The 25,932-nt window shown below is 36.8% G+C and overlaps 1 protein-coding gene across 1 annotated transcript; it reads left to right on the top strand.

The window, feature by feature from the left end:
* Window positions 1–3,658: 3,658 nt before the first annotated feature.
* On the top strand, window positions 3,659–24,580 carry ZC3H15 (zinc finger CCCH-type containing 15). The gene is made up of 10 exons (XM_019461590.2): window positions 3,659–3,878; window positions 11,852–11,953; window positions 16,307–16,418; window positions 17,467–17,619; window positions 18,075–18,166; window positions 19,312–19,494; window positions 21,093–21,239; window positions 21,405–21,506; window positions 22,192–22,315; window positions 23,763–24,580. Exons 1-10 carry the CDS (start codon window positions 3,804–3,806, stop codon window positions 23,951–23,953), a joined length of 1,281 nt encoding a protein of 426 aa, XP_019317135.1. The 5' UTR covers window positions 3,659–3,803; the 3' UTR covers window positions 23,954–24,580.
* The last annotated feature ends 1,352 nt before the right edge of the window (window positions 24,581–25,932 follow it).

Below are 25,932 nucleotides of genomic sequence, written 5' to 3'. Positions count from 1 at the left end.
TGGGGAATTTCTCGCTCACACATACACACACAGGGAGGACCTTTGCTTTGTTTTCGATCTTGGATCTCTACCCCTTTCTCTTTCTTCCCCCATTTTTATTGATACAAGTAGCATATAACACTGTGTAAGTTTAAGGTGTACAACGTGATTTATGCATACACTGTAAAGTGATTACTACTATAAAATTAGTTAACACATTCATCTCACCTCACATTCACCTCACATAGTTACTTCTTTTGTATGTGAGAGACCTTTTAAGATCGACTACTCTCTCAGCAATTTTCTTTTTTAAAAAATTTTTTTTTAACGTTTATCTATTTTTGAGACAGAGAGAGACTGAGCATGAACAGGGGAGGGGCAGAGAGAGAGGGAGACACAGAATCCGAAACAGGCTCCAGGCTCTGAGCTGTCAGCACATGTGAGATCATGACCTGAGCCGAAGTCGGACGCCCAACCGACCAAGCCACCCAGGCGCCCCCTCTCTCAGCAATTTTCAAGTATATCAACTATGGTCAGAAAGGACCTTTGGATGTTGGGTAGCAAAAAAAAAAAAAAAAAGAAAAGAAAAAAAAATTCTACTTCAATACCAAATCTCCTAGAGCCTAGTGACTCAGGTTTGAAAAATACATTCTGATGTCTTCTAAAGATGCAGTTTTGGGAATGATATCCAAGGCAGTAAATTCGCAGCCTGTCCCTCAAATCAGCCAGACATTTCTTGCATCTTTTTTTTTTTTTTTTTTTTTTTGAGCTTTTATGGTGGGCATTTACTTCAGGTTTGGTCCTGGTCCCACTATTCCCTAATGTATTTCACTCATCTTGACACCCAAGTTTATATCCCTGCCTTCTGGGCATTTGAATTTGTAACCCCAGACTACAACATTAAACTTCATTTAGTGGAAGTTCACTTTGAATTATGAAGAAGTAGAGTATAAGGTCTAGAATCCCTACTCCTATTGCCATTTTCTATTAGAGACCGCAAACAAGAATTACCTTATTTCAGAAAATAGTGAATTCAATGACTGAGACTTATTTCTAATCTATGAAGAAATAACTATGAGAGGGAGAGAACTATCAGAGAAGATACCACATTTAGAAATGTATATATTTCCACCTGAGGCCAGGAAGGATCTTTTTTCTCTACATATCACAATTCAGGGCAGAAACAAAAGCAAAGGCTATCGGCAGAAGGTATAATAAGAATTATGAGCCTGGGGGCGCCTGGGTGGCTCTGTTGGTTATGGGTCCGACTGCGGCTCAGGTCAAGATCTCACAGTTCATGGGTTTGAGCCCTGCATTGGGCTCTGTGCTGACAGCTCAGAGCCTAGAGCCTGCTTCAGATTCTGTGTCTCCCTCTCTCTCTGCCCCTCCCCTGCTCATGCTCTGTCTGTCTCTCTAAAATAATAAACATTTTAAAAAAAAAAACAGAATTATGAGCCTGGGGCGACTGTTATAATTTATGAGATTCTAGATTCTTTGTATTTTCCCTATACTTGTTACTTATTATTATTAGTTTCATGATTGCCAGTAAAAAATTCTTCAAAATACAAAGGACCCAAAGTGTATCTTTGAAAGCACTAAAAAAAAAAAAAAAGAATAAATTAAGGCAACTACATTCTACCCCTACAGGAAGTCTTAAAGGAGAGGATCTCCAAAGAATCAAACTGATTATAACACTGAATAAAGGGGGAAGCAGGCTGGGTCCCTCTGTGCTCTAAGAACAACTACAAGAACAAAAGATAAACAAGGAAGTAAATAAGTAAGTAAAAGACAGCATAGTCCATCAACCTGAGACAGGAGACCAGATGAAGTAAATTTCATGAGTGTATACACAGTCCCCAACTTATGATGGTTTCACTTACAATTTTTTGACTTTACAATGATACAAGACTGATATGCATTCAGCAGAAACCATACTTCAAATTTTCAGTTTTGATCTTTTCCCAGGCGTTTATGTGATAAGATACTCTCTTCTGAAGCTAGGCAGAAGCAGCAGCCACAGCTCCTGGTCAGCCACATGATCACGCCATTCTGTTTTTGCTTTCAGTACAACATTCAATAGATCGCATGAGCTATTCAATACTTTATTATAAAATAGGCTTTGTATTAGATGATTTTGCCCAACTGTAAGCTAATGTAAGTGCCCTGAGCACGTTTAAGGTAGGCTAGGCTAAGCTATAATGATCAGGAGATTAAATACATTATGTGCATTTCAACTTAGACGATATTTTCAACTTACCATGGGTTTATCAGGACATAACCATAAGTTCAGGAAGCTCTGTATATACACACTTCAACATTATCTATCTCAACATAGAAAGCTACTATTCAAATAATCAATTGCACTAAGTAAGGAGATTCCTAGTTCTCTTCTTATGGAAATTAATGAAAAAGATTTTAATTTTTTAATGCTTTAGTTTTAGTTTTGAGAGAGAGTGCACTCGTGAGCAAGAGCAGGGGAGGAGCAGAGAGAGAGGGAGACAATGGATCTGAAGTGGGCTCTGCGCTGACAGCAGAGAGCATGATGCAGGGCTGGAACTCACCCATAGACCAACCCCAACCGTGGGAACATGACTTGAGCTCAACTTGGACGCTTAACCGACTGAGCCACCCAGGCACCACAAAGAGATTTAAAACCTTTATCTATAAAGATGACTCCGGGCACGACAATACTTCCTAACAAAAACAGTTTAATAATCATGGAACAATAACAGCCAAGCATTATATATTTTTTAAAAAATAGCATTTTGGTTTATATAAATATTAATGGGCACCAATCACTCATTCAAGTATTTTTTCAAACAAGACCACTTTTGTAATGTTAGTGATAGGAATTTAGACTTCAGAGTTTAAATCCCTGTCTCAGCCTTTACTATGACCTTGGGCATGTGCCTTCCTTTCTGTACTTCATCTATAAAATGCAAATAGTAACAATTCCTACCTCAAAGTCCTTGTAATAACTAAATAAAATAATGTGTGCAGTGTTCCCAGTAGTTCCCAGACTTTCAAGCACTTCATGAAAGCTGTTGAGGTGTGCTCTTCACACACAAACTACGTTTGGTTAATTTCACATTAAATTTGGGTTTTTAGGTTTCATCTAGGCACTTTCCTAAAATCTGAAAATAACTTGATAAGTATTGGACATCAAAAGATTTCAACTTCCCCTTCTCTGGGAGGTTACTCCTGGCGCCCTTCAAATAAAACTTTTTCATTTCTTTATAAACCTTCACAGGAACCTGAAGCATGCTGTGCTCGCCAGCCGACTGGCCCTGTTCCATCTGTGCACGAGAAGAAAGTAACTGCATAGTTTGGGACCTGAGTTTTGGTGGCTGCTCGGTGATCATTCAGGATAGAGACAGTAAGGGCGACCATTAAACGAGCAAGCAGGATAAAAGAATCTCCCATCTTCAGCGAAAAAGAACGCGAAGGAAGGACCCAAGCGCAGCCGGCACCAACCAGCTCGCCCCACTGATCCTGAGGCCTGCCACAACCTAGAGAGCCAGGTGGATGACCGACATCACAAGTGACGCCAAGTCATTTTCCCACGTCCCTTCCCTGCCCCCTCCAGGCCTGCCGCGGCACAAGCGCACGCGCAGCTCCACTTCCGGGCTCCGCTCTTCGCTACCCACCATGCTCTGCGGCACCGACCTGTCGCAAAGGCCGCATTTCTGTGGTGAGTGAGCGCCTCGCTTTCCGTGCGGTGCGGCGGCGACGGAGGCCCGTGTCCTCTTCCTCCTGCCGCGGGGCCAGATCCCCTGACGGTGTCCAGCTGCGCTTAAGTCTGGCCGGTGCCACCTCTCTCCGCAATGCCCCCCAAGAAACAGGCTCAGGCCGGGGGCAGCAAAAAGGCGGAGCAGAAAAAGAAGGAGAAGATTATTGAAGTGAGTACCCACCCCCCCTCCCCCACTCATGCTGCGAGCCCTCAGGGAAGCAGCCTCCTGGTCCCCCGCTCCATGGCTCCTGCTCGCGTCCTCCGGGGCGACGTGTCCCTCTGTTTGGCTCTGTGTAGCCCACTGCCCCTTCTCCAGCCCCGTGATGAAGCTCGCTACCTCTCATCGCTATAGTGACGCTGCTGGCGCCCCCGCACCCAGCCTTTGCTTTGCTTCTCCGCCCACACGCCCGCCTTCGCCGACCCCGGTTCAAGAGGGCACCCCCACTCCAGTGCCCGCTTCAGGGATTTTGTCCTTCTCCAGTCCTTAAAATTGAAGACGTTTCTAGGCTTGTGTTTTTAAAAAGTACGCTGAATGGGGTCGGGCTAGACTCCTTCTAGCAGGCCGGCTCAGGACGAGCTTTGTGTTTTTTTACCTAACGCTTAGGAGTACTAGTTACTTATTTCGAGCCAACAAATTACCGTTTCGTGGTTTTCCGATCCATTTCTAAACTGGTACAAGTTGCATAGAGAGTGTAGGTTTCTTTAAGGTCGCAGCCCACCGATTTGTACATAGCTCTTGATATATACGTTGTAAATTACATCGACAGTGCTTGAAGAGATTACGTTTCAATGTCACTAGCTGTGTTGTGTCGTATCTGAATTTATTATATATATTCATTTAGCGCACTGAACCTATATAGCTCTTTAATGGCAGAGAATACTATTGACGTTCTTGAATGTGTTGTATTTGCCTTCCAACGACTGCTAGTGAGTTTCTGAAGAGAGTGAACCATCAGTGAGTTTTAAGTAGTTCTTCCTGAGCTTTGGATGTAATTGGAAAAAAACATGACCATTTTTCTGCGTGTGGTGTACCGGAATAATGGACAGTCTTTGTGGAATCGTTACTTTTTACTACAGCCCGACCAAAATGCCTGTTGGGTGTTTTGAAATGATAAGTTTATTTATAAATGTTCACTATTTTTAATATTTGGTATTTACAGCCGTGAAAAATAGCAATGAAAGCGCTCAGGGCTGCATAGTATAAACTTAATCAGTACTTGTGTTTGTTTCTTTTCACATAATTTTTAACGTTGCTGGTTTAACCTGCCTATAAAGAATTCTAGTAATCTTGGCCAAGTTCCAGTTCTGAAGCAGAACCTGTATTCTAATTGCCAATTTGTACTATTTAGAACTGTGAGGAAGCAACATAGCCAGAACTTTAATTTTTTTAATTTTAAATTTTTTTTTTAACGTTTATTTATTTTTGAGACAGAGAGAGACAGAGCGTGAATGGGGGAGGGTCAGAGAGAGAGGGAGACACAGAATCGGAAGCAGGCTCCAGGCTCTGAGCTGTCAGCACAGAGCCCGACGCGGGGCTCAAACTCACTGACGGTGAGATCATGACCTGAGCCGAAGTCGGACGCTTAACCGACCAAGCCACCCAGGCGCCCCAACATAGCCAGAACTTTAAAGGCAGACTGTCATCTTCACATCTGTGTCTAGTATTATCGTTTTGAACAATCTGGACTACTGGCACTTAAGTGGATCCCTGGGAATGGTGATCTGCTAGCATTCAGTGCTGTGTAAACCAAGGATATTTTAGGGATGACATTTTACTTGTCAGTTTTCTTTACTGAAAATGAATTAACATGATACAAAGTGAAATTTCCTTGTAGATAAGAAATTAAATGTTACCTGACAAAGTACCTCATGCATTATTGAGCTTTAACTCTATGAAGTTATTTGTTTCATTTGTAATTGGTAGGAGTATTTTTGTTTTAAGTAATTGTGAATGAAAGTCATTGATAGTATTTATCGACTAAGAATGTCGATAATGGCTTTGTTCATCTTGTACAAGGTTATTCTTAAGGTAAAGAGGAAGCAGCCTTAGTTTCATTAATGAAGACTTAGCCAAAGAAAAAAACAAAATTAAGACAGTTGCATTCTTTCATTCTTTAACTGACAAAAAAATACCCTAACAGAGTGGTGAACTTAGCCTGTCCCCCCCACTCCCATTTATCATAAATGATGAGCACCTTTTTAAAAATTTTTTTTATTTTAATGGATGTAAGGTTTTGCAGATGGAAGTGTGTTGCATGGATATTTACTACCACTCGAGAGGTACAACAATACTGTGAATTAGTGTTAAGTTTTATCATTTGTTGTAAACTAGATTTATAGAGAAAATTCTGTTACCCAGCCTAGTTAGGAAATAATATATTCCTTTTTGTTAAATACTATAATAGGTGCCTTTTTTTTTTTTTTTTAACTTTGCTAAAGCCCTAGCATGTCTTGATGGTTAGTGCATGGGGTTAAGGATAAAAATTGATTATCCAGAGCTAAAACTGATGTACCTCTCCTCAGCAAAATGGAGTGAATTTCTGTATTACAGAGTTATATGATTCATGGGTTAAATGAGATGACATGTAAAATACCTGACATATGATACATACCCAATAAATGGCAGCTACTATTATTTATTAGTATTATAAATAAGAACTAGTTAGGAGAAATAATCAGACTGACCTATACAGTCTGTACAGGGCTTACTTTCTGTCACTTGAAATAATTTCTTTCTGTTGCCTACATTTTTTCTTTCCTTCTTTAAACCTCCCAAAATTTATGAGTTCATTTGGATTAATAGGTATTTTTTTTCTGAAATGAGTATATTGAAAAGGTTATAGTTCTGTTAGACGTTCATGCAGTTGTCCCAAATGGCATATAGCATTTGCTTTCTTATAGTTAACATTTAATAAACTGAAGTCAGCTTTGAGAAATAAAGGGTTTGATTATGGAAAGAGAGAAATAATCTTTGTGTTTGGGACAAGTAAATAAAGGACATCCAGCCAAGGACTTGTAGCAGCAAGGAAGTAGTAATAAGACACGTATAGAGATGGGATCTAGATGTGTGAAGGATAGAGGAAGAGAAATGATTGGTTGCCAATGAAAAACTTAAGTCCAAGTCAACTGTTGATTACTTGAAGCTAGATTAACCAGCTGCAGAATATCTCTTGTATGAATGGACAACAAAAATACATTAGACAGTAAGTACGTGGGGGGGGGGGGGTGGGGGGCGGTGGGTGAACGTGACCAATTAATGAAATAAAACAGTGCTAGCCTCTACTTACTCTAGTGACCCAAAAGGTAGACCACAGTTATCTTGGAGCACTAGTCAGTATTGACCTGCTTTCCCAACCCCTTCCTTTTTTCAGATATCTTGTTTAAGGAGTGGAGGTTGGCTGTAAAAGAAGCATGAATATATAATAAGGTGGGAAAGGGAAGAAGGCTCAGTTTTTTTTTAATGTTTATTTATTTTTGAGAGAGAGACACACAGAGTGTGAGCAGGGGAGGAGCAGAGAGAGGGAGACACAGAATCTGAAGCAGGCTCCAGGCTCTGAGCTGTTAGCACAAAGCCCGATGCAGGACTCTAAGCCATGAACCTTGAAGTCATGACCTGAGCCAAAGTCAGATGCTTAACCAACTGAGCCACCCAGGTGCCCCAGAAAGGGTTAGTTTTAAATGAAGTCTGGAGTTCACTGAATGTTAAGGCTGTGGATCCTCAGGGAGCCATCCTTTTTTAAGAAATACTACCTGTTTTCTAAACTCCTTTGTATTCAGTTTCCCAAATCTGAAACACGCACACAGACACCTACACACACTGTTCCTTCCTTATAACCTAACTTTTGGGGCCTTATTGATCCAGTAAGGACTATTTGTTTTATTTTAACCATGATTTGGATTTGATTGTAACCTCCAGTCTTCCTGTCTCATATCCCCCAGACCCCCAAATCCAGGATAATCTTCAGGTAAGTGTTTGTCCTAAATTCAAGAAAAAGGGAGAAAGTCCTTTTAAAGTATTCCAGATTATAAACCATTCTATTTTCACTAGGTGTTGTTGATTTCCCAGATCAACAATGTGGTATTCAGAAAGCTTTTTTTGTACCAACCTGCACAATAACCTAATTAGGTTTCTCTGGGAAATAGTTTTTCACAGTGGGAAGAACAAAGACTTTGCTTGGAGTCAAATATACCTTGGTTCACATTTCATCTGTGCCACTTAATAGTTAACTCTTACTGAGCCAGACATAGTTATCGATGTGTTGGAGAAAGGAGAGAAGACAGCCATCTACAAGTGATAAACTTATGCAGCTTCTTTAATTCTCTCAGTAAGATAAGTATTATTACCCTTTTTATAATTGAGGAAACAGGAACAGAGATTAAGCAATTTGCCCAAGGTTACTAAACTGGCCATTGGCAGAGCCAGGATTTCAACCCTGTAGGTCTGGCTGCAGAGTCCTGTTAACCAGTGTGCTATACGACTTCTTTATAGTGAATCTTTTAACTTTCATAACAATCCTAAGAGGTTAGAGTGAGACCCACTTTATAAATAAGAAAACTGTGGCAAAGAAGGTAATTTGCCCAGTTTTGTTTGAGATTAGAACTTTGGCAGTCTGACTCCAGAGCTCATAAATCGTCACACTATACAGTCTGACTTAAGAAGAATTATTGAAGATTTCTGAGCTTCAGTATCCACATTTACAGAGTGAGATAATAGTACATCATAGAATCGTTAAGAGGATTCAGTAAAATAATATTGAGGTGTTTAGGTTTCGTGAATGCTAAATGGATGTGTCCCCTGTCTCCGTAGAAAAAATAATTTCTGAGCTCCAACCTAATTAGAGACTTTAAAAAACACAACTCGTTCATTATCTCTTTTAGGCTGGTTAATTATGTGCTAAAGCAGTGTAATTAAACCTGAAAAACTGTTTTTCTTCAGGGATCTGGAGCTTATATACCTCCACCAGAATCTGTTGTCATGAGTACTTCTTTCTAGCTGGTCAAGTCCCCTTAGAGGACTTTTGTCTTTCCTAAATCTTTATATGTCAGTATCTGCCTTGATATTTGGCCTTGTTTATTCATAGTTTGTTCATTTTCTGTCGTTAACGTTTGGGGCATGGTTTGAACTCCAGTTATGCTTTTCTCTGGCAAGGCATATGTAGATGCTGTTGCACTTTTGATACTGATTTCTTTTTATCTAGGGTTTTCCATCTTCCCTGCCCCCCATGAGAGCTCACTTTTTGTGAAGGGAAAGTATGGCATTTCACACTAGTTGATGTATGTCCTCACCTCTCTTCATATGTCACGTTATACTTGACCATCTTTTCTTCTTACTGAATTGAATGTTAAATTTTCTTACCTAAAAACAAGGAAAACCAGCCATAAAAAAACTCAATTTCAGCTTGTATGTACCTTCTTTTTAAAAAAAAATTTTTTTTAATGTTTTTTATTTTTGCGACAATGCAAGAGACAGAGTGCAAGCTGCAGAGAGCAGGTAGAGGGAGACACAGAATCTGAAGCGGGCTCCAGGCTCCGAGCTGTCAGCACAGAGCCCAATGCGAGGCTTGAACTCAAGAACCATGAGATCATGACCTGAGCCGAAGTCGGACACTTAAGCAATTGAGCCACTCAGGCTCCCCACCTTCTATCTTTTTTTTATATATACATAGGTTATAGAAAATTCATGTAGAATTTTGTAATATGGGATATTAAAACACGAGAATAGAAATTTAAGTAAGGGAAAGTGAAATTTTGATATATGGATGGATATAGATGTGATGAATGAATAAAAAGAGAACTTTGTAGAGCTAAACCCCTCTTCAACTTGTAGTCTTAAGAACATTGATCTATTTTATTGATTCTGAGATTCTGCAAAGTTATGTTGTGTTGGAATGTCTTCACATACTAATCCTATCAATACTGTTGTTGTTTTCCAACTTGTCCACATAGGTATTCTTTACCTATAATACTTTCTTCCTATTATCTTGTCCCTTTCCTCAGAAATAATACCAAAGTAAAGGCTTCAAAATAGTCCCATTTATTTCAGACTAAATTCCTCTCAGAGGGTCTCAGGTCCCTTTCAAAAGTAAAGACCTTTTTGCCTCTTCTTCCTTTTTCAAACCCACCCATAACCGAGAATGAGAAAGAATGCAAACTCCATTTTAAAATTAAACATCTAGGGGTACCTGGGTGGCTCAATTGTTTAAGTGTTCAACTTTGGCTCAGGTCACGATCCTCATGGCTTGTGAGTTCAGGTCTGCTTCGGGCTCTCTGCCCTGAGTGTAGAGCCTGCTTGAGATCCTGTGTCTCCCTCTCTCTCTCTGCCCCTTCCCCACTTGCATGCGCTTTCTCACTCTCTCTCTCTCTAAAAAATAAACACTAAAACAAATTAAACTTCTATTTCAACCTCAACCTACAAAGTTTGGTAGTGTATGGATAAGTGGGTAACTGGCTCAGTAGAACAGAGCATTCAGGCCTGACTGCCACCTAGGATTGTGTCATTAAGAACCAAGTGGATTTGCTCTGCAGAATTCTGGAAAAACTCAATAATGGGAGGCACTGGTTAATGCAGAAGATGAGAGGCTGGAAACTGAGGGTTACAAGTCTTAGAAGTAGCTGATGGTTCTTATCTACGAAGATTAAGCCAGATAATTTTCCCAGTGAGAAATCAGGGGTGGAATAAATCAAGAAGCCTCTGTTTCTGGAACTCTAGGCACAAAGGAGGTGGAGGGGAGAGTAGGAGTGGGGGTGGTTAAAATATGAGACTGAAAGGAGTCTGTGCAGTGAAATGAGCTAAGAGACACTCTCTCTCACCTGCTCTCTTCTCAAGATCTTTAGTCAGGCTTAATGCACTCCTAGGCAGAGGATCCTTCTGAGAAACAGAAAAGCCATTAAAAAAAAAAAAGACTTCAGATACCAGTATTTGGTGATTTCCTGACAGCCTTGCCACCCATTCATCTAAGGATGGAACCCACACAGCAAGCCTCCTGTATTAGTTTCCTAGGGCTGCTGTGACAAATTGCCACAAACTGGGTGACTTAAAACAACAGAAACTTATTCTCTCACAGATGTGGAAGCTAGAAGTCTAAAATCAAGGTGTAAACAGGGTCATACTCCCTCTCAAAGCTCTAGGAAAACATCTTTTCTTGGGTCTTCCAAGATTCTGGTGGTTTCTGGCACTCCATGGCATTCCTTAGCTTATACCTACTCAAATACACACTCAAACTTGTAGAGTGGCTTCTGAATGTTTTTGTACTAGATGCTTATGAATAGATAGCCAAAGATCATTAGTGCCTTGCACATAATAAGCATTCCATATGTGATAGCTGCTATCATATTAATAGCTTTCACAAATTACTATATTAATATTCCAAATTTAAATAAGGTATCGCTTTTAGTTAGGTATACCTCAATTTTAGTATTTCCATATTAACAACAGCTAGGAATGTGTACGTTTCAGTAATTTGAGTTCTATAGATTTAACTGTTTTGAAGGTCTCCTGGCTGGCTCAGCATGCAGCTCTTGATTGTGGGGTTGTTAGTTTGAGCCCCACATTGGGTGTAGAGATTACTAAAAATAAGCTTAAAAAAAGTTGTTTTGAAAAGATAACTTACCAAGACAGAACAAAACAGTGCAGAACTTAATGTATCTTATGCAGTATTTCCCAAAATGTGTTCAGTACTACACAATCCTGTAGGATACTCTGAGAAGAATGCATTCTTAGGTAAAATAAGATGTGGAATTGCTCCTAACTATATCCCTTCTGGTAAAGGCTCTAAGATATTGTACGCTTAAGAATTAAAAATACTGTTAACCAAACATTTTCCTAAACTTACTTGACTGTAGGTCATCTTGTCATGTATCACAATTCTGCACATCCAGAATTTATATTCAGAAACAAACTTTGGAAAAAGCATCATAGAGTAACAGGTTTAGTAATGATAAGTATGTATTGAATTGTAAAGAATCCTGGGTCCTATGTTGCCTTGACTTGATGTTTTAGCGTTTTGCATGTCTATATAGCATAAGAAGGAATAGTTTTCTTACCAGTAATTAAATGAAAGAATGACTTTTAGATATGACTGAAAAAAACAGATAAAAAATAATATAAATTGCTAAGTTATTTCTGTACTCTTTTTCATTCAGGATAAAACTTTTGGTCTAAAGAATAAGAAAGGAGCAAAGCAACAGAAATTTATCAAGGCTGTCACTCACCAAGTTAAGTTTGGTCAACAAAATCCACGTCAGGTAAATAACTTAAATTTCTGCATTTTCTTCATATGAATGTAATAAGGCGTCTGTTACAGATAAAAGTATTTGGCATGGTAATTGTATTTGAAAATGTAATCCTCCTCTAAAACTTTTCTGCATCTTCCCTTTGTTACTCAGCAATACCTCTTAGATATTCCTCCAAGCCATTTTGATATAGCTCTAATTTATTCTAATGGCTGCGTACTGTTCTAGGATGTGGATGTACTATATCCATCTGTTTCGGCTATTTATAAATGATCTCTTTGTTTCCAGCGTTTTGACACTAAGAACAATTCTGCGAGAAGTATCCTTGTACATGTGTTCTTATAGGCATTTGTGCTTTTTTTTCCTGTGGCGTAAATTATCTATGACACATTTCTAGATCAAGGGAAATGGATTTCATTTTTTTTTCCAAAGGAAATGGATTTCTAATTTAATAAATTATGTCCCTTTCTGTAGAGATTGTAATACTTCACATTTTCATTTTCAGTACATGAGTTATAGATACTAAAGTTCTTTTTAAGGTTTTCCAATCTGGTAAGTATAAAATGAGATCTCATTTTTATTTTGTTTCCCTCACTACTAAGAGTTTGAGTATCTTTTGTTTTGGTTTGGTATGTTTTTGTTTTGTTTGAGTATCTTTTCATATGGTTGTTGACTGTCTGGGTTTGTACTTTTCTGACTTGTCTATTCATATCCTTTACTTTTCTGGATGTCTTTTTCTTGTCAGTTATGAGAGACACTTTATGTCTGCATTACAGATAATTTGTGATGTTTCTGTTATATTTGCTATACAACAATTTTCACTTTTTGTATTGTTAGATATGTCTGGATTTTTTAAATAATCTGCACTACTAGATCATGTATGTTTTCTTACAGTCTATAATTTGTCATAAATTTTTATGTCACAAAGTTAATTTTCTTTCAAATGAATAGCCACTCATACCAGCATCATTTACCACTGAATTGAGATACTACTATTGACATATAGTAAAGTCTCAAATATGTTAGGATCCATTTCTGGATTCTCTTTTATGTTCTATTTATTATATGTCCATAAACTAGTGTCACATTGATTTTGATTCTTGTGGCCTACTAACATATTCTATTAGATATTAAAGGGAGTCCTTTCCCCCAGATGTTACTCCTTTTATATTTTTCTTGGCTACCTTAGGCATTTATTCTTCCATATGATTTTGAAATAATTTTATCTATTGGCAGTGCATTCAAAAAAAGTCCCTTTTCTTCAAGTTATTTAAATCTTTCACTTTCTTGAATTTAAGATTTTACAGACCTGCATCTATACTTTTAAAATGTACTTTTTTCACCACTCTGTCCTTTTTCTTAACTTTTGGAAATACTTTTCTTTTCATCTGTGATATCAGAATATATATTTGTGATCCCAATCTGAAACAAATTTCTGTCACTCAGATTATCTCTTTAAATTAGTGCCTCCAACATAGAGGCACAGCCAAAAACTATTAATCTTCCGTGGTGCTAATTTAGTAGCCTGGTTTAATAAAAATTCATGCTGAGATCTTGGAGTCAGATCAATTTGGGTATGAATTCCCCTATCTTCTTTGTTATATGATCTCAAGTTATTTAGCAACACTGGTCTTAATGTGTACAGTGGAAGGGCACTTACCCTTGTAAGGTTCCTATGGTGGTTAAATGAGAACATAACATAAATCTTCTGGTGTAATACAGGTGTGTGGAAATAATTCACTTTTCTTCCCTTATCCCTTTTTTCAATCCTATTCTGCTCTCCATATTTTCACTTGTGGGAGGTATATTGACTGGTAATTTTATATTTCATAGACCTGAGAAAGTCATAGCATTCGTGGTGGTGGTAATTAGGATTCGTAGTACATTCAGGATTATATTTTTTGATAATTTCTTGGGTACCTGGGCTTTTATCTGTGAAATGAGCAGCAGTCCTGCTGTTAGAGCCAGGCAATAGGCACCCTACTGTAGGCCTTGTGTTGCAGAGGATGACCCTACTCTTTTGCCTCCAGACATAGCTCTCCCACAAGCAAGGAGTCAGTGAGGTCAAGGGAATTTGCACCATCTCTCTCCACAATAGTTCAGGGCCTACAGAGGTCATGTTACCCATGTTTATCTTAGAGTATCCTGTGCTGCCAATATGCCTGAAGTAGTCAAAGGTAGGGTGTGTGTTCACTTCAGTGACACATGTATGACAAAAGAAGGGTGTGTGCTAGGAGTGTGGACAGAGCCTGAATCCACACCATATCCTACCCCATACCTTCCACCTTCATGCACTCACATGATGGGATGAAATTCAGGGTGGGAAGAGGAGGAGGAGGAAGGCGTTGACTGTTGCTTTACTGCCACGCTCCAGTGTAGAACTCCATGGAACCTGAGCATTTTAAATTTGAACCTGTCCTTCCAGGTCACAAGGTATATTTCTTAAACAGAGGTATAAACCATACTTTGTTTAGCATTAGCTTGATTTCTAACTTACAAATATTCTAACTTACAAAAATGGTTTATGAAGCCTCCGTTGTACTCTTGCTCTAGGCCCCATAAATGTTAGACATGTGCCTAGTGAGCAAAAGATATTTTCATTAAGATAAAATGACTTAAATTTTTTCTTTTTAAAAAATGGTTTACAATTTTTCTGTTTAAACACATCCCATCACATCTTCAAAGTCAGGATTTGGTATGTCTTTAACCTAGCATTTAGTTATTCCCTTCCTAAAATTTCTTCTTCCATGTATACTTCTTTGTGCTGGATTTCTATCTATTTCTTTGATGTTTCTTGGACCCTTTTGTAGGCTTTTTAAGGTTCTGTTGCCTCATTTAATATTGGTATTCTTCAGGGAACTGTGCTCTTGTCACTTTTTTTTCCTTGTCACTTCTTTATGCTGTCCTATCTCATACATCCTAAAGTTTTAATTATCTATAAGCTGTTTCTAAAATTTTTATTTTAAAGCAGACCCTCTCTCCAGATACCAAGATCCATGTCCACTTGCCTTCTGAGTATTAGCTCTATCCAGATGCTCTGTAAGCATCTCGTACTCAGTATGTCTAAAACTGAGCTCATCTCTAATTTCTACCCTGAAACCTGTTCCTCTTGTATTCCCTGTCTCGTTTAACAGCACTAACCATAAATGTGATAATTCTAGACTCCGCCCTCTCGCTTACATTTTATATCTAGTCAGTCACTTAGTAGTGTCAGTTCTGCCTCTTTAAGAGCTCTCTCTCTCACTTCTCTCATCTTTTCTGCATCCTTGCTACTAATGTCTATGTTAAGCTCTTGTGTTTTCTTGCCTACAGCAGTTGCATTAGCCTCCTAATTTTCCTTGCCATTCTTTGGCTCCTTCTAGTCCACTTTTCACACAGTTGCCATTGTGATCTTTATAAAACACTGTCTGATTATGTCATTGACTTACTTTAAGCCTTTGAATTTTCCCTGTCACCTACTGATACAGTTCAAACTTTTCATTGATGTTTCTCATACCCTGTTCCTTCTGGTGCCTGTATCTTTGCATTGGCTGGCTCTCTCTGCATTCCTTTCCTTGCTCATCAGAAGAATTCATCCATAAAGTATTAGCTCAGTTTGATTTTTATAGGCATGTAGGTAGGCATTCCTTGTTCCCAGAGAACCACATATTATATTATAGTTGTTGACATGTCTGTCTTCCCACTAAATTCTGAGCTTCTTTAAATAAGCATCTTTATCTTTTCATCTTTGTATTCCCTGTCATCTAACATAGGACCTGACATATAAATATTTGGATGAATCCTCTAATCATATTAGGTATGTAAATCGTGTGCCTGGGACTGTGTCATATGTCATATTTGTTTTGTTTAATCTCCCACATTGACCTAGCTCAGTGTTTTCCCACAAGGGTACTGTAGGTATTTTGGGTGGTACAGTTCTTTATTGTGTGGGACTGCGCATTTCCTAATGTTGGCATTTCTGATCTTCAAAACGCACCCACATGTTTCTGGGGAGTGGGTGGTTGTCATAAGAAGAAAATCCCAGGTGAGAACCATTTACTAAAAAAGCTGGGCATGTAGCAAATGCTTAATAAATGCTTATTGCTGTAAGCTTTTGAATATGCTTTTTACTTGGCATGGTACCATTTATAAATTTTTTTAAAAGTCAACTGATATAAAATCTCACAGTTTCGTTTAAAAGTTTAACCACACTATTTAATATATACCGAAAAGCCATTGTAACACTGATACTAAGAGGTAAGGACTATGTACGTGTACATGTGTGAATGTTTTGTTATGTTAGTGATGCTATAATGTACTATTGTATAGTGAAAACAATTTTATTATATGAAGTCAAATTACATATTATACCTGGGAATATTATAGGTAGCACAAAGTGAAGCTGAAAAGAAGTTGAAGAAAGATGACAAGAAGAAAGAATTGCAAGAACTAAATGAGCTGTTCAAACCTGTAGTTGCTGCTCAAAAAATAAGTAAAGGTAAACTTTAAATGTGAGGGTATTATTTTTATCAAATAATATCAAATATCAATATCAATAATATCAAATCAAATATTCATGGTTAAAAACTCTTAATTTATTTTATGAATACACAGACAAAAAAAAAATAGCAGAAACAGACCCATAAATTACAGAGAACAAACTGATGGTTGCTAGAGGGAAAGGGACTGGGGGGCGATGGGCAAAAGGGTGAAGGGGAGTGGGAGGTACAGGCTTCCACTTATGGAATGAATAAGTCATGGAGATAACAGGTACAACATAGGGAGTGTAGTCAGTGGTATTGTAATAGTGTTGCATGGTGACAGATGGCGGCTATACTTGTGGTGAGCATAGCATACAGACTTGTCAAATCGCTGGGTTGTACTCCTGAAACTAATGTAACATTGTGTTATCAACTATACTTCAATTAAAAAAAAAAGTCAATTTGTTTTAATGTCTATTTTCTTCAGATTATAAGCCAATGTGTCTGCTATGGAAATGATCCTTCCTTTGTCAAAATCTGTATCAGTGACTTTTTTATGAGCCCTTTGTTTATCTGCTCAGCTATGTGATTGTACAACTATAACTCCAGGTACTAGCCCCCCACTTAAGGCAAAATTAAGGATTAGACCGTCCACTAATTGATTTATAATATCCATTCTTTGGTGGTGGCCAAGGCAAACCTATGGTTCTATAAATTGTAAGTTCTGAACTCTTGGCAGTATACCTCTGTGTATATTTCTCTTTTGCCTCTGCTTCATTGACTCCAACTAGACAATGACTATGGAATGTGTAGGAGTTTGTTTGGTTTCCCACCCCTGGAAATGAGAGTAAGAATGGTAAGAATAAAAGAAACAAATGCAGATATGAAATGCTGTAGAAGGGACTTTAAAGAAATGTCTTAACAGTCACTTGTAAGTGGTATTTTCCTCTCACATCAGTGAATAGAAAAATAACCAGTTCACCAACAGTAATTATATCTCAGATAGAAGCTATACTTTGTGATCTGGCAGATTGTAATACAAATATCGTGTGCCATTTGACATAGGTGCAGATCCCAAGTCTGTGGTGTGTGCATTTTTTAAGCAAGGACAGTGTACTAAAGGAGATAAATGTAAGTTCTCTCATGACTTGACTCTGGAGAGAAAGTGTGAGAAGCGAAGTGTTTACATTGATGCAAGAGATGAAGAACTTGAAAAAGGTATTTTTTTAAGACCTTTTCTTAAAACTATCTTTTGGTTGTTACCAAGATATTTAGTACTTGAAGAATATTTTGGTCTTTATGAGGGCTGTGTTTGGATGGATGGATGGATGGATGGATGGATAGATGGATGGATAGATAGATAGATAGATAGATAGATAGATAAAATTGTTTTCCATAAAGTCTGAATTTATAGCATTATGTCCTTGATTAAATGAATTTTGAATTTTTCTCACCCTCTCTTCCAGTACCACCTTCTTACTTGTCTAAACTACGTAGGATTTTGGTGAATAATTTCATAACACTGTTTATTCCTACCTATGGCATAATTTAAAGAAAATGTGTTAGGTCATAAGTCTTATGATACAGTTTTCCTGTTTAAGGAGATATGCAATATGTTTTGGAAACAGTAGATAAAATTATAGTATTTAGTTTTCATATCTCTTTTTATTTAGATACTATGGATAATTGGGATGAGAAAAAACTGGAAGAAGTAGTGAACAAGAAGCACGGTGAGGCGGAAAAGAAAAAACCAAAAACTCAAATAGTATGTCCTTTTCTTGAATTGAGTTGCTGTGATATTTATCATTAGGGAGAATTATGTGGCAAGGTATTTGCTGCCATTTTCTACTGGATTATTTTTTAAATTATTGGATCTTTTGATAAAGATAAAGTGCATCAAGCTTTGTTTTTGGAATTTACAAGTGTAAGTTCTATAAAATTAGATTCTTAATTCAAAAGTAACCTTTGAAAACCATGTGACTAAAGTCTTCAAATACCATTTTTTGAGGTGATTTTACTTTCTATCAAATATGGATGAATACAATTACATATTCAGATAAGAATTCTTTCCTTATTTTTTGTGCAAAATGAATGGAAGGAGAATTAATAAACACTCTGTTTTAGTGGTAGGTAGACTTTAAATCAAGAAGGTTGAAAATATTGTGACATGAATTGCAAAATGAGCTTTGGGTAGGTAATGGCTCTAGTATTCCAGGAATGTACTTTTAAAAATCGGTGCCTGTTTCTCAGACCTTCCATTCATGTCCACATATTTATCTGTAGGGAGGTTATGGTGAAAAACTGTGGTGTGCTAGAAAATTTCTGAATACTAGTTTAACTTATATCTGTTGTATTTTTTCGGGAAAAGAGTATTGTTTGTTAGTCAGTTTTTCTTATTTCTGAAGTTTATTACATGAGGCTTCAATGCAGTTGTATCCTTTGTTGTTCCTTTTGTACTTTGCTTCCTTTCTCTCTTCATAGATGTGAGAAATTGCCTATAATTTCAGATAATTCAAATAATGTATCATTATTGCACGTAATTAGTTTTTAAGAAGGATCAAGCCAAAACAAAATCATTGGTTTTAGTTTTTTATAACCATTTATATTTTTTCACTTCTTTAAAAATCAGACTGGGTGTATATTTACAAAGGCTAAACTGAGACATGTCCTTTTGTATAATTCAGAATTTGGAACAGTGTTGAAAATTTTATGTAGATCCTCTCTAAAGGGAGTTTGCCATTGTATTAAAAATTTTAAGATTATATGTACATTTCTGCACAAAGTGTGCTCTGTACATAAGTGAGTAGCATAAGGATGTGAATAAGAATGTACTTGTTCCATAAACTTCAGCATTTACCTTGGAAATGGACTACACTGAGCCACTACTTGTGAATATTATTGTCTCTATAGGTGTGCAAGCATTTCCTTGAAGCTATTGAAAACAACAAATATGGCTGGTTTTGGGTATGCCCTGGAGGTGGTGATATTTGCATGTATCGTCATGCACTTCCTCCTGGATTTGTATTGAAAAAAGATAAAAAAAAAGAAGAGAAAGAAGATGAAATTTCATTAGAAGATCTAATTGAAAGAGAGGTAACTAGAATTTTCTCATGCTATGAAACTAAAGCAGTATTTATTGGGAAATTATAATATTTACCACTTGGGGGCATTAGCATGTTATGAAAGGGGAAGAGACCTTTTCCCAAAGTTGCCTTACTTTTTATTTAGTTTTTTTTGTATGTCTAAAATGTAAACCTAGCCATAATCGTTAGCCCATCATGACATTAATTTTGGGATTATAAAATAACTTCTAATGCTATTGGCTTATCAAATAAATTCTTTCTGTAAGATTGATATACTAGTATATTCATTAAAATAATATTCAGATTGAACTTGAAGTTTTAGATGTTTTTCCTGATGTCTTATTCTTTAGCTATTTTACTAATCAAATGTGTTAAAGGAGACAACTTCTACAGTTTTTCAAGTTCATGTTTTTTCATCATTCCTGGACTCAAAGCACTCACTCTGTTGATAGAGGGGAATATGTCTCATTGAAGAGAATCTTCCGCTATTCATTTCTGGGTCAGCACAAAAGAGGTTTACTCCATGAAATAGTAGACACGGCTACTGAGTTAGATATGGCTTTTGGGAGTGACAGGAAAATGTTGAGATTATTGGAAATTCTAGATTTAGGGTTGGATATTTCAAATTATATCCAGTTTTCCCTTCTTTTGGATAACCTAAATAAGTTGTATAAATGTCTAAGGTTGGGATTATATATATTTGTTCTTAAATGGTCATATTGTTTAGTGTCTCACAGGAGGCAATATGCTATAATAGAAAATACAGACTTCAGAGTCAGGTATATTTGAGAATGTTTGTATCCTAGTTCTACAACATATTAGCTGTTAACCTTTGGTAAATTTCCAATCTCTTTCTGTTCGCTTATTTGTGGGGATCAATGTGGTAGCATATGTGTATAAAGCATTCAGTACCAAATACCTGGCAGATGGTCAGCAAGTATTATTTTTCCATACATTTATTACTTGATTATTGGTTCTGAGGAGATGATGTTTTTGCTTAGTTTTTTTCCTCATCTCCTGAGGAACACAAATGAAACCTGGGTATTGTCATAGTGTTTTTCATATTTTTTTGTTTTCATCAGTTAACTTACGTTAAAACAATTTCTCCTGACAAGTTTTCCTCACTTTCAATTTTGAAAAGAAATCCAGCTCAGGATAATATATTTTACTGCATATAGAAGTGTTTGTTTTTCTGGGGCACCTGGGTGGCTCAGTCGGCTGAGCATCCAGCTCTTGGTTTCAGCTTAGGTCGTGATCTTAGAGTTTGTGAGATCAAGCCCTGCATCAGACTCTGCGTTTACAGCATGGAGCCTTCTTGAGATTCTGTCTTCCTCTCTTTGTTCCTCCCTCGCCCGCACGCACGCTTGTGCTTTCTCAAAATAAACGTTAAAAAAAATAAACATTAATGTTTCTCAAAATAAACATTAAAAAAATGTCTCTCTGGACACTCGTTTTGCTCATTGCTACATAAAATGAAAATGAATCAATTTATTCTAAATTTGATGTCTTAGTCACAGGTAAAGACTTGCTTGCATTAAGAGAAAACTCTTAAATACTATTAAAGGTGATTTGGTGGGGGAATAAAAAACAACTTTTTTCTCTTTGCAGCGTTCTGCCCTAGGTCCAAATGTTACCAAAATCACTCTAGAATCTTTTCTTGCATGGAAGAAAAGAAAAAGACAAGAAAAGATTGATAAACTTGAGCAAGATATGGAAAGACGAAAAGCAGACTTCAAAGCAGGGAAAGCATTAGTGGTATGTCCCAAACTCACCCGAATAGATTCTTTATTCTTTCTTTCATTTTATAATTTCTGTGCCATGCAAGAATTTATTGTAACTTAATCATGTGTATGTCTGAAATCAGTAACCAAGAAATGTTTGAAATTTGCCCTGAGTCGATATGTTTGTGTACCTGAATAGATTAGTGGTCGTGAAGTGTTTGAATTTCGTCCTGAACTGGTTGATGATGATGATGAGGAAGCAGATGATACCCGTTACACCCAGGGAACAGGTGGTGATGAGGTAAGAGGAAGCTTTGGCACTTCTGCTCATGTTGATGGAGAAAGCCAATAGAAAGTAACAGAGTAACATGGTTAAGAGTAGCAACGCTGGGACATTGGTTCAGATCCTGACTCTAACCTGAGAAATCACCTATACTATAGGTCTCCACACTCTTCTATAGAGACATGCAAGGTACTTGTGAGAATTAAATGGATTAATAAGATTATAATTCTTAATAAATTAGAACAGTGACTGGTATAGTTAAGTACCTGTATATATTAGCTGTAAAAAGTATGTGTTTTATTTTCCCTCTAAAAGAAAAAAAAGATTTGTTTGTTTTCTAATATTTTATACTGAAAAAGAAAGTACAGAGTAGGAAGCAGGAGACAACAGCAGAATCATTTAGTTATAGGCAAACGTAGCTGACTATTCATTCTTGGTATGGTATAAAATTCTGACTTCTGTCTTTGAGTTGAAAATAAAAACATCATATTCTATATGTCAGAGGAAGAAGCTTGAAATATGGCATTGTTTTTCTTTTTCTCAAGTTTAGAAAAAGGAATGAATTTTGACAGTTGTCAATCATTTGTTTTCACTTGGCATTAGTGAAAATTTTGTTTCACTAAGATAAATGTCAGAGGTGAAAGGCAAGTAATTTATGAAAACTGTCCTCCTAAGTAACAACTTTCTTTTCTGTGTTTTTAAGGTTGATGATTCAGTGAGTGTAAATGACATAGATTTAAGCCTGTATATCCCAAGAGATGTAGATGAGACAGGTATTACTGTAGCCAGTCTTGAAAGATTCAGCACGTATACTTCAGAAAAGGATGGTAAGTATGCTAACTTATGTGTAATTTGAAGAACTAGGATTCTGTCTAAAGAGGGAAGGGGGTAGTTTAGACCACACTGGCAAACTTGGATGCCTGCAGGGACCAGACTGGCAACATAAATGTGTGATTTGACTGTATATAGAAATAGTGAATAGTGGAAGCTGTAGAAATGGGTGACTGGGTGGATATTGAAGCCATTAACTGAAACTAGAAGGGGACAGAAATGGGTTTGGAGATGTAGGTAATCAGTTTGGGATTTCATGATATGAGAACATTCTAGAACACACTGCAGACCTCAGTGTTCTGGAGTAGTCTAAAGAGGGAAAGCTTAGGAAAGACACTGAGAAGGACAGAGGAAAATTAAGAAAGAAGTTTCAGAAAAATCAAGTAGGATGAGAACTGGAAATAATTCTTCAGTTGCTGTTAGGGAAGATGTTGTAGGAACAGGGTGCCAGTTTTCATCAGGACTGCGATGATAAGAGGAATGAGGAGAAAAATAAGCACATATGTAATAGTGCCATGACTGAAGAGTTTGAAGAGAAGTGAAAGTTCAGCATGGTTAGTATGAGAGAAAAAGGTAGGAAGAATACTAATCAAGGCAAAGGTTGAGAGAGCAAAACTAAAACTTATTTTTACAATAAAGGAATACAAGTTATAACTTGAAAAACTGGCTTGCCTTCCTGAGATCCAAGTGCTGTAAGACAATATTATCTTAATGCCAGTATGGAGACCGATTTGCTCCTTTTACAAGTAGGACTTTGGTGACAGTAGGTATGATTGTAAGAACTTCCGAGGCTATAATCCCTAAGATTTTTGTGATCAGAGATGTTTGAAATAGCTAAAATCTACATTAGGCTATTAAAAATTATCTTTGTGTAAATATTGGTGTCACGAACACAAAAAGACTGCATTTTTGTTTTCTCAGTCTTTTCGAGCCTGTAAGGAAAAGTAGCTGCATAGCCCTAGTCTAGGTTCTTTTTTCACAGCTTGATGACAGGATGAAATGTTTTTGGATTCACATGTATTTGCACCGTTACAACTGGTGTGATTTAACTACTGTTACCCCAACCAAAAGCTAAGTAGCTGCTTAAAACATTTTTTGATTCCATAATTATTTATTCAAATAAAATATGTGGAAGTTGACCGTTTTAAAACCTAATTGCTAGGTCAGGTAGGAAACAAAATTGTATAAGGTAAATCTTGTTCTCAAATGTATAGACTGTTAAGCAGTTAAATGTCTATAGTACAAGACATACCTTACACTAGGTCTAGGTAATTGTCACAAATAAGCTTAGAAAAAGAAAGATCAGGTCTTGGTGGAGTAATCTTAGGGAAGGCTTTCATGAAAAAAGGAAAAGAAATGTAGTATCAAGTCTGTGACTGTCAATTGCTAATGGAATAGTGTTTTTTGTTTCTGGGCCTTATTGATTTCAATATTTATTTTTAGAAAACAAATTAAGTGAAGCTTCCGGAGGTAGGGCTGAAAATGGTGAAAGAAGTGATTTGGAAGAGGACAACGAAGGGGAGGGACAGGAAAATGGAGCCATTGATGCTGTTCCTGTTGATGAAAATCTTTTTACTGGGGAAGATTTGGATGAACTAGAAGAAGAATTAAACACACTTGATTTAGAAGAATGACACCAAACAAGTCTGAAAAAATTAAGCCAGCTCGGCATGAGTTGAAATTGACTACAGTAATTTTTTTCCACCTAGAATTCTTCAACAGGATGTTTATTTCCCATGCTGATTCTGGAGGGCTTACTCTCCTCCCAAAAAGGAATATTCTCCCTACGTCTTGTCTTCTGACTTTGGCTACATCTCATAGTAAGTTCAGAGTAGTTCATGATAAATTGAAAATATAATGGTCATTGCAGAAAATGATTGTTGTAACTGTCCATTCAAGTAGGAAGTGTAACTGCTTTTCCAGCTTTTGATTTTCATTGGGCATGTATTATAAGAACAACATAAATTTAAATTTAAAATACCTTTCATTTAATGCAGTTTTTAATGAGTGATTTCGTTTTCTTTGTATTTATATGTTTTGAAGACTGCCTTTAAAATATGAGCACTGTATTTCATAAAGGAAACTGCATATGCAGATTCAGTATTGTATATCTTGGGACAATTAGATGGACATATAAAAGGAAACTTCTTTAACCTGACAGAATCAGCTGCAATGCCCTGTGTTAAACTGTTTTAAATGTTTCCCTCTTCTTTTTTGCCAATAAAGTTGTAAATAAAGACCATCATACATTAAAATCCAAATATGGTCCTTTTTTTTTTAAGTTTTTATATGAATATTTTCTTAAAACCTCTAGCTTAAGGATTTTAATTAAATATTATCTCGTATAGTTACCACAGAAGGAACAGACATTTAAGGATTCTCTTAACTGGATATGGACTTGTATAGAATACTGACAGTACTACTATGAGTTTAGTAAACTGTTATGAATGTGGCCTTAAGAAGAGACTGTAGGTAATGCTACAGGAAAGTCTAATTTCCTGAATTGATAGATACCAGCCTAATTAAATATCACCCTACAGTTGAACTAAAAACTGCTTAGCATCATTGTGGAGATGGCTGATATTACAGTAGTATATACTGAAGTTTGATTACTATGAAAGCATGTAAACAAATCCACCAAAAAACTGAGCTGAGGTTCTTTGTCATTGAGTTCCCATGAAAAATTAGGGTGATACTTTAAAATAATTTTTTTTGATGTTTATTTTTGAGAGACAGAGTGTGAGTGGGGGGAGGAGCAGAGAGACAGGGAGACACAGAATCTGAAGCAGGTTCCAGGCTCTGAGCTGTCCAGGCTCTGAGTTGTCCCTATGCAGGGCTCAAACCCACAAACCATGAGATCATGACCTGAGCCGAAGTTGAACCACCCAGGCGCCCCAAGGGTGATACATTTTAAATGGACATAATTTGCAAATGACAGATTTGTACTAGTTAACACCTTTCTGTCACTTTATTTTCAAATATTAATACAGTGCTGCTTTTGTTATCTGCAAGTATAAATGGATTTTAAAGCAATCAAGATAACATAGTATTAACATGTTGGGTGACCTGAGCCCTAATCTCATTTTTGCCTCAGATAAATTGTATGATTTTTAAATCGGAATCTTAGTTTCTTCATCTGCCTATAGCAGTTAAAGTGCTTCTTAATTGTAAAACCTAAGAAAAGATTATTATAAATCTTGTCAAATGATATAAAAGTTGATAATGAAATAGACTTTCTATCAATTCAGTACTAGTACTGACACTTTTCAGATGTAGAACATGAGCCAAGTTTATTTTCCATATGCAATGAAAGTATACTGAAATACTCTGCATATAAAAAGACTGCTTGAGTTTTAAAGTTTTTATCTATGAAAGATTTGTTTCATTCTTTATACAAAAGTTTTAAATGTTAGTAATTACTATTTTAATAATGAAACATTTTCAAAATAATCCAAAGAGCTTAAATCTTTCTAAAGCTATAACCCAAGCAATCTTTTTTTTTTTTTTAACCCATCTAACACTTTTCTGAATAATTATATTTACCTTAGACCCTACCTTTGGTCCATTTACTTTAGACTGTAAGGCGTTTGTGTGTATGTTTAATGTATATGGT

The sequence above is a fragment of the Panthera pardus genome, unplaced genomic scaffold, assembly GCF_024362965.1.
Source record: "Panthera pardus isolate Hobbes unplaced genomic scaffold, ASM2436296v1 HiC_scaffold_10, whole genome shotgun sequence".
NCBI lineage: Eukaryota > Metazoa > Chordata > Mammalia > Carnivora > Felidae > Panthera > Panthera pardus.
The sequence above is the reverse complement of the archived record's forward strand: the minus strand, read 5'-3'. Positions and strand labels throughout refer to the sequence as shown.

Coding starts and splice junctions, on each gene's coding strand:
- ZC3H15 (XM_019461590.2), top strand. CDS start 3,804: ATGCCCCCCAAGAAACAGGCTCAGGCCGGGGGCAGCAAAAAGGCGGAG. Junction 17,620..18,074: donor AGATGAAGAACTTGAAAAAG/GTATTTTTTTAA, acceptor CTTTTTATTTAG/ATACTATGGATAATTGGGAT. Junction 21,507..22,191: donor AGGGAACAGGTGGTGATGAG/GTAAGAGGAAGC, acceptor TGTGTTTTTAAG/GTTGATGATTCAGTGAGTGT.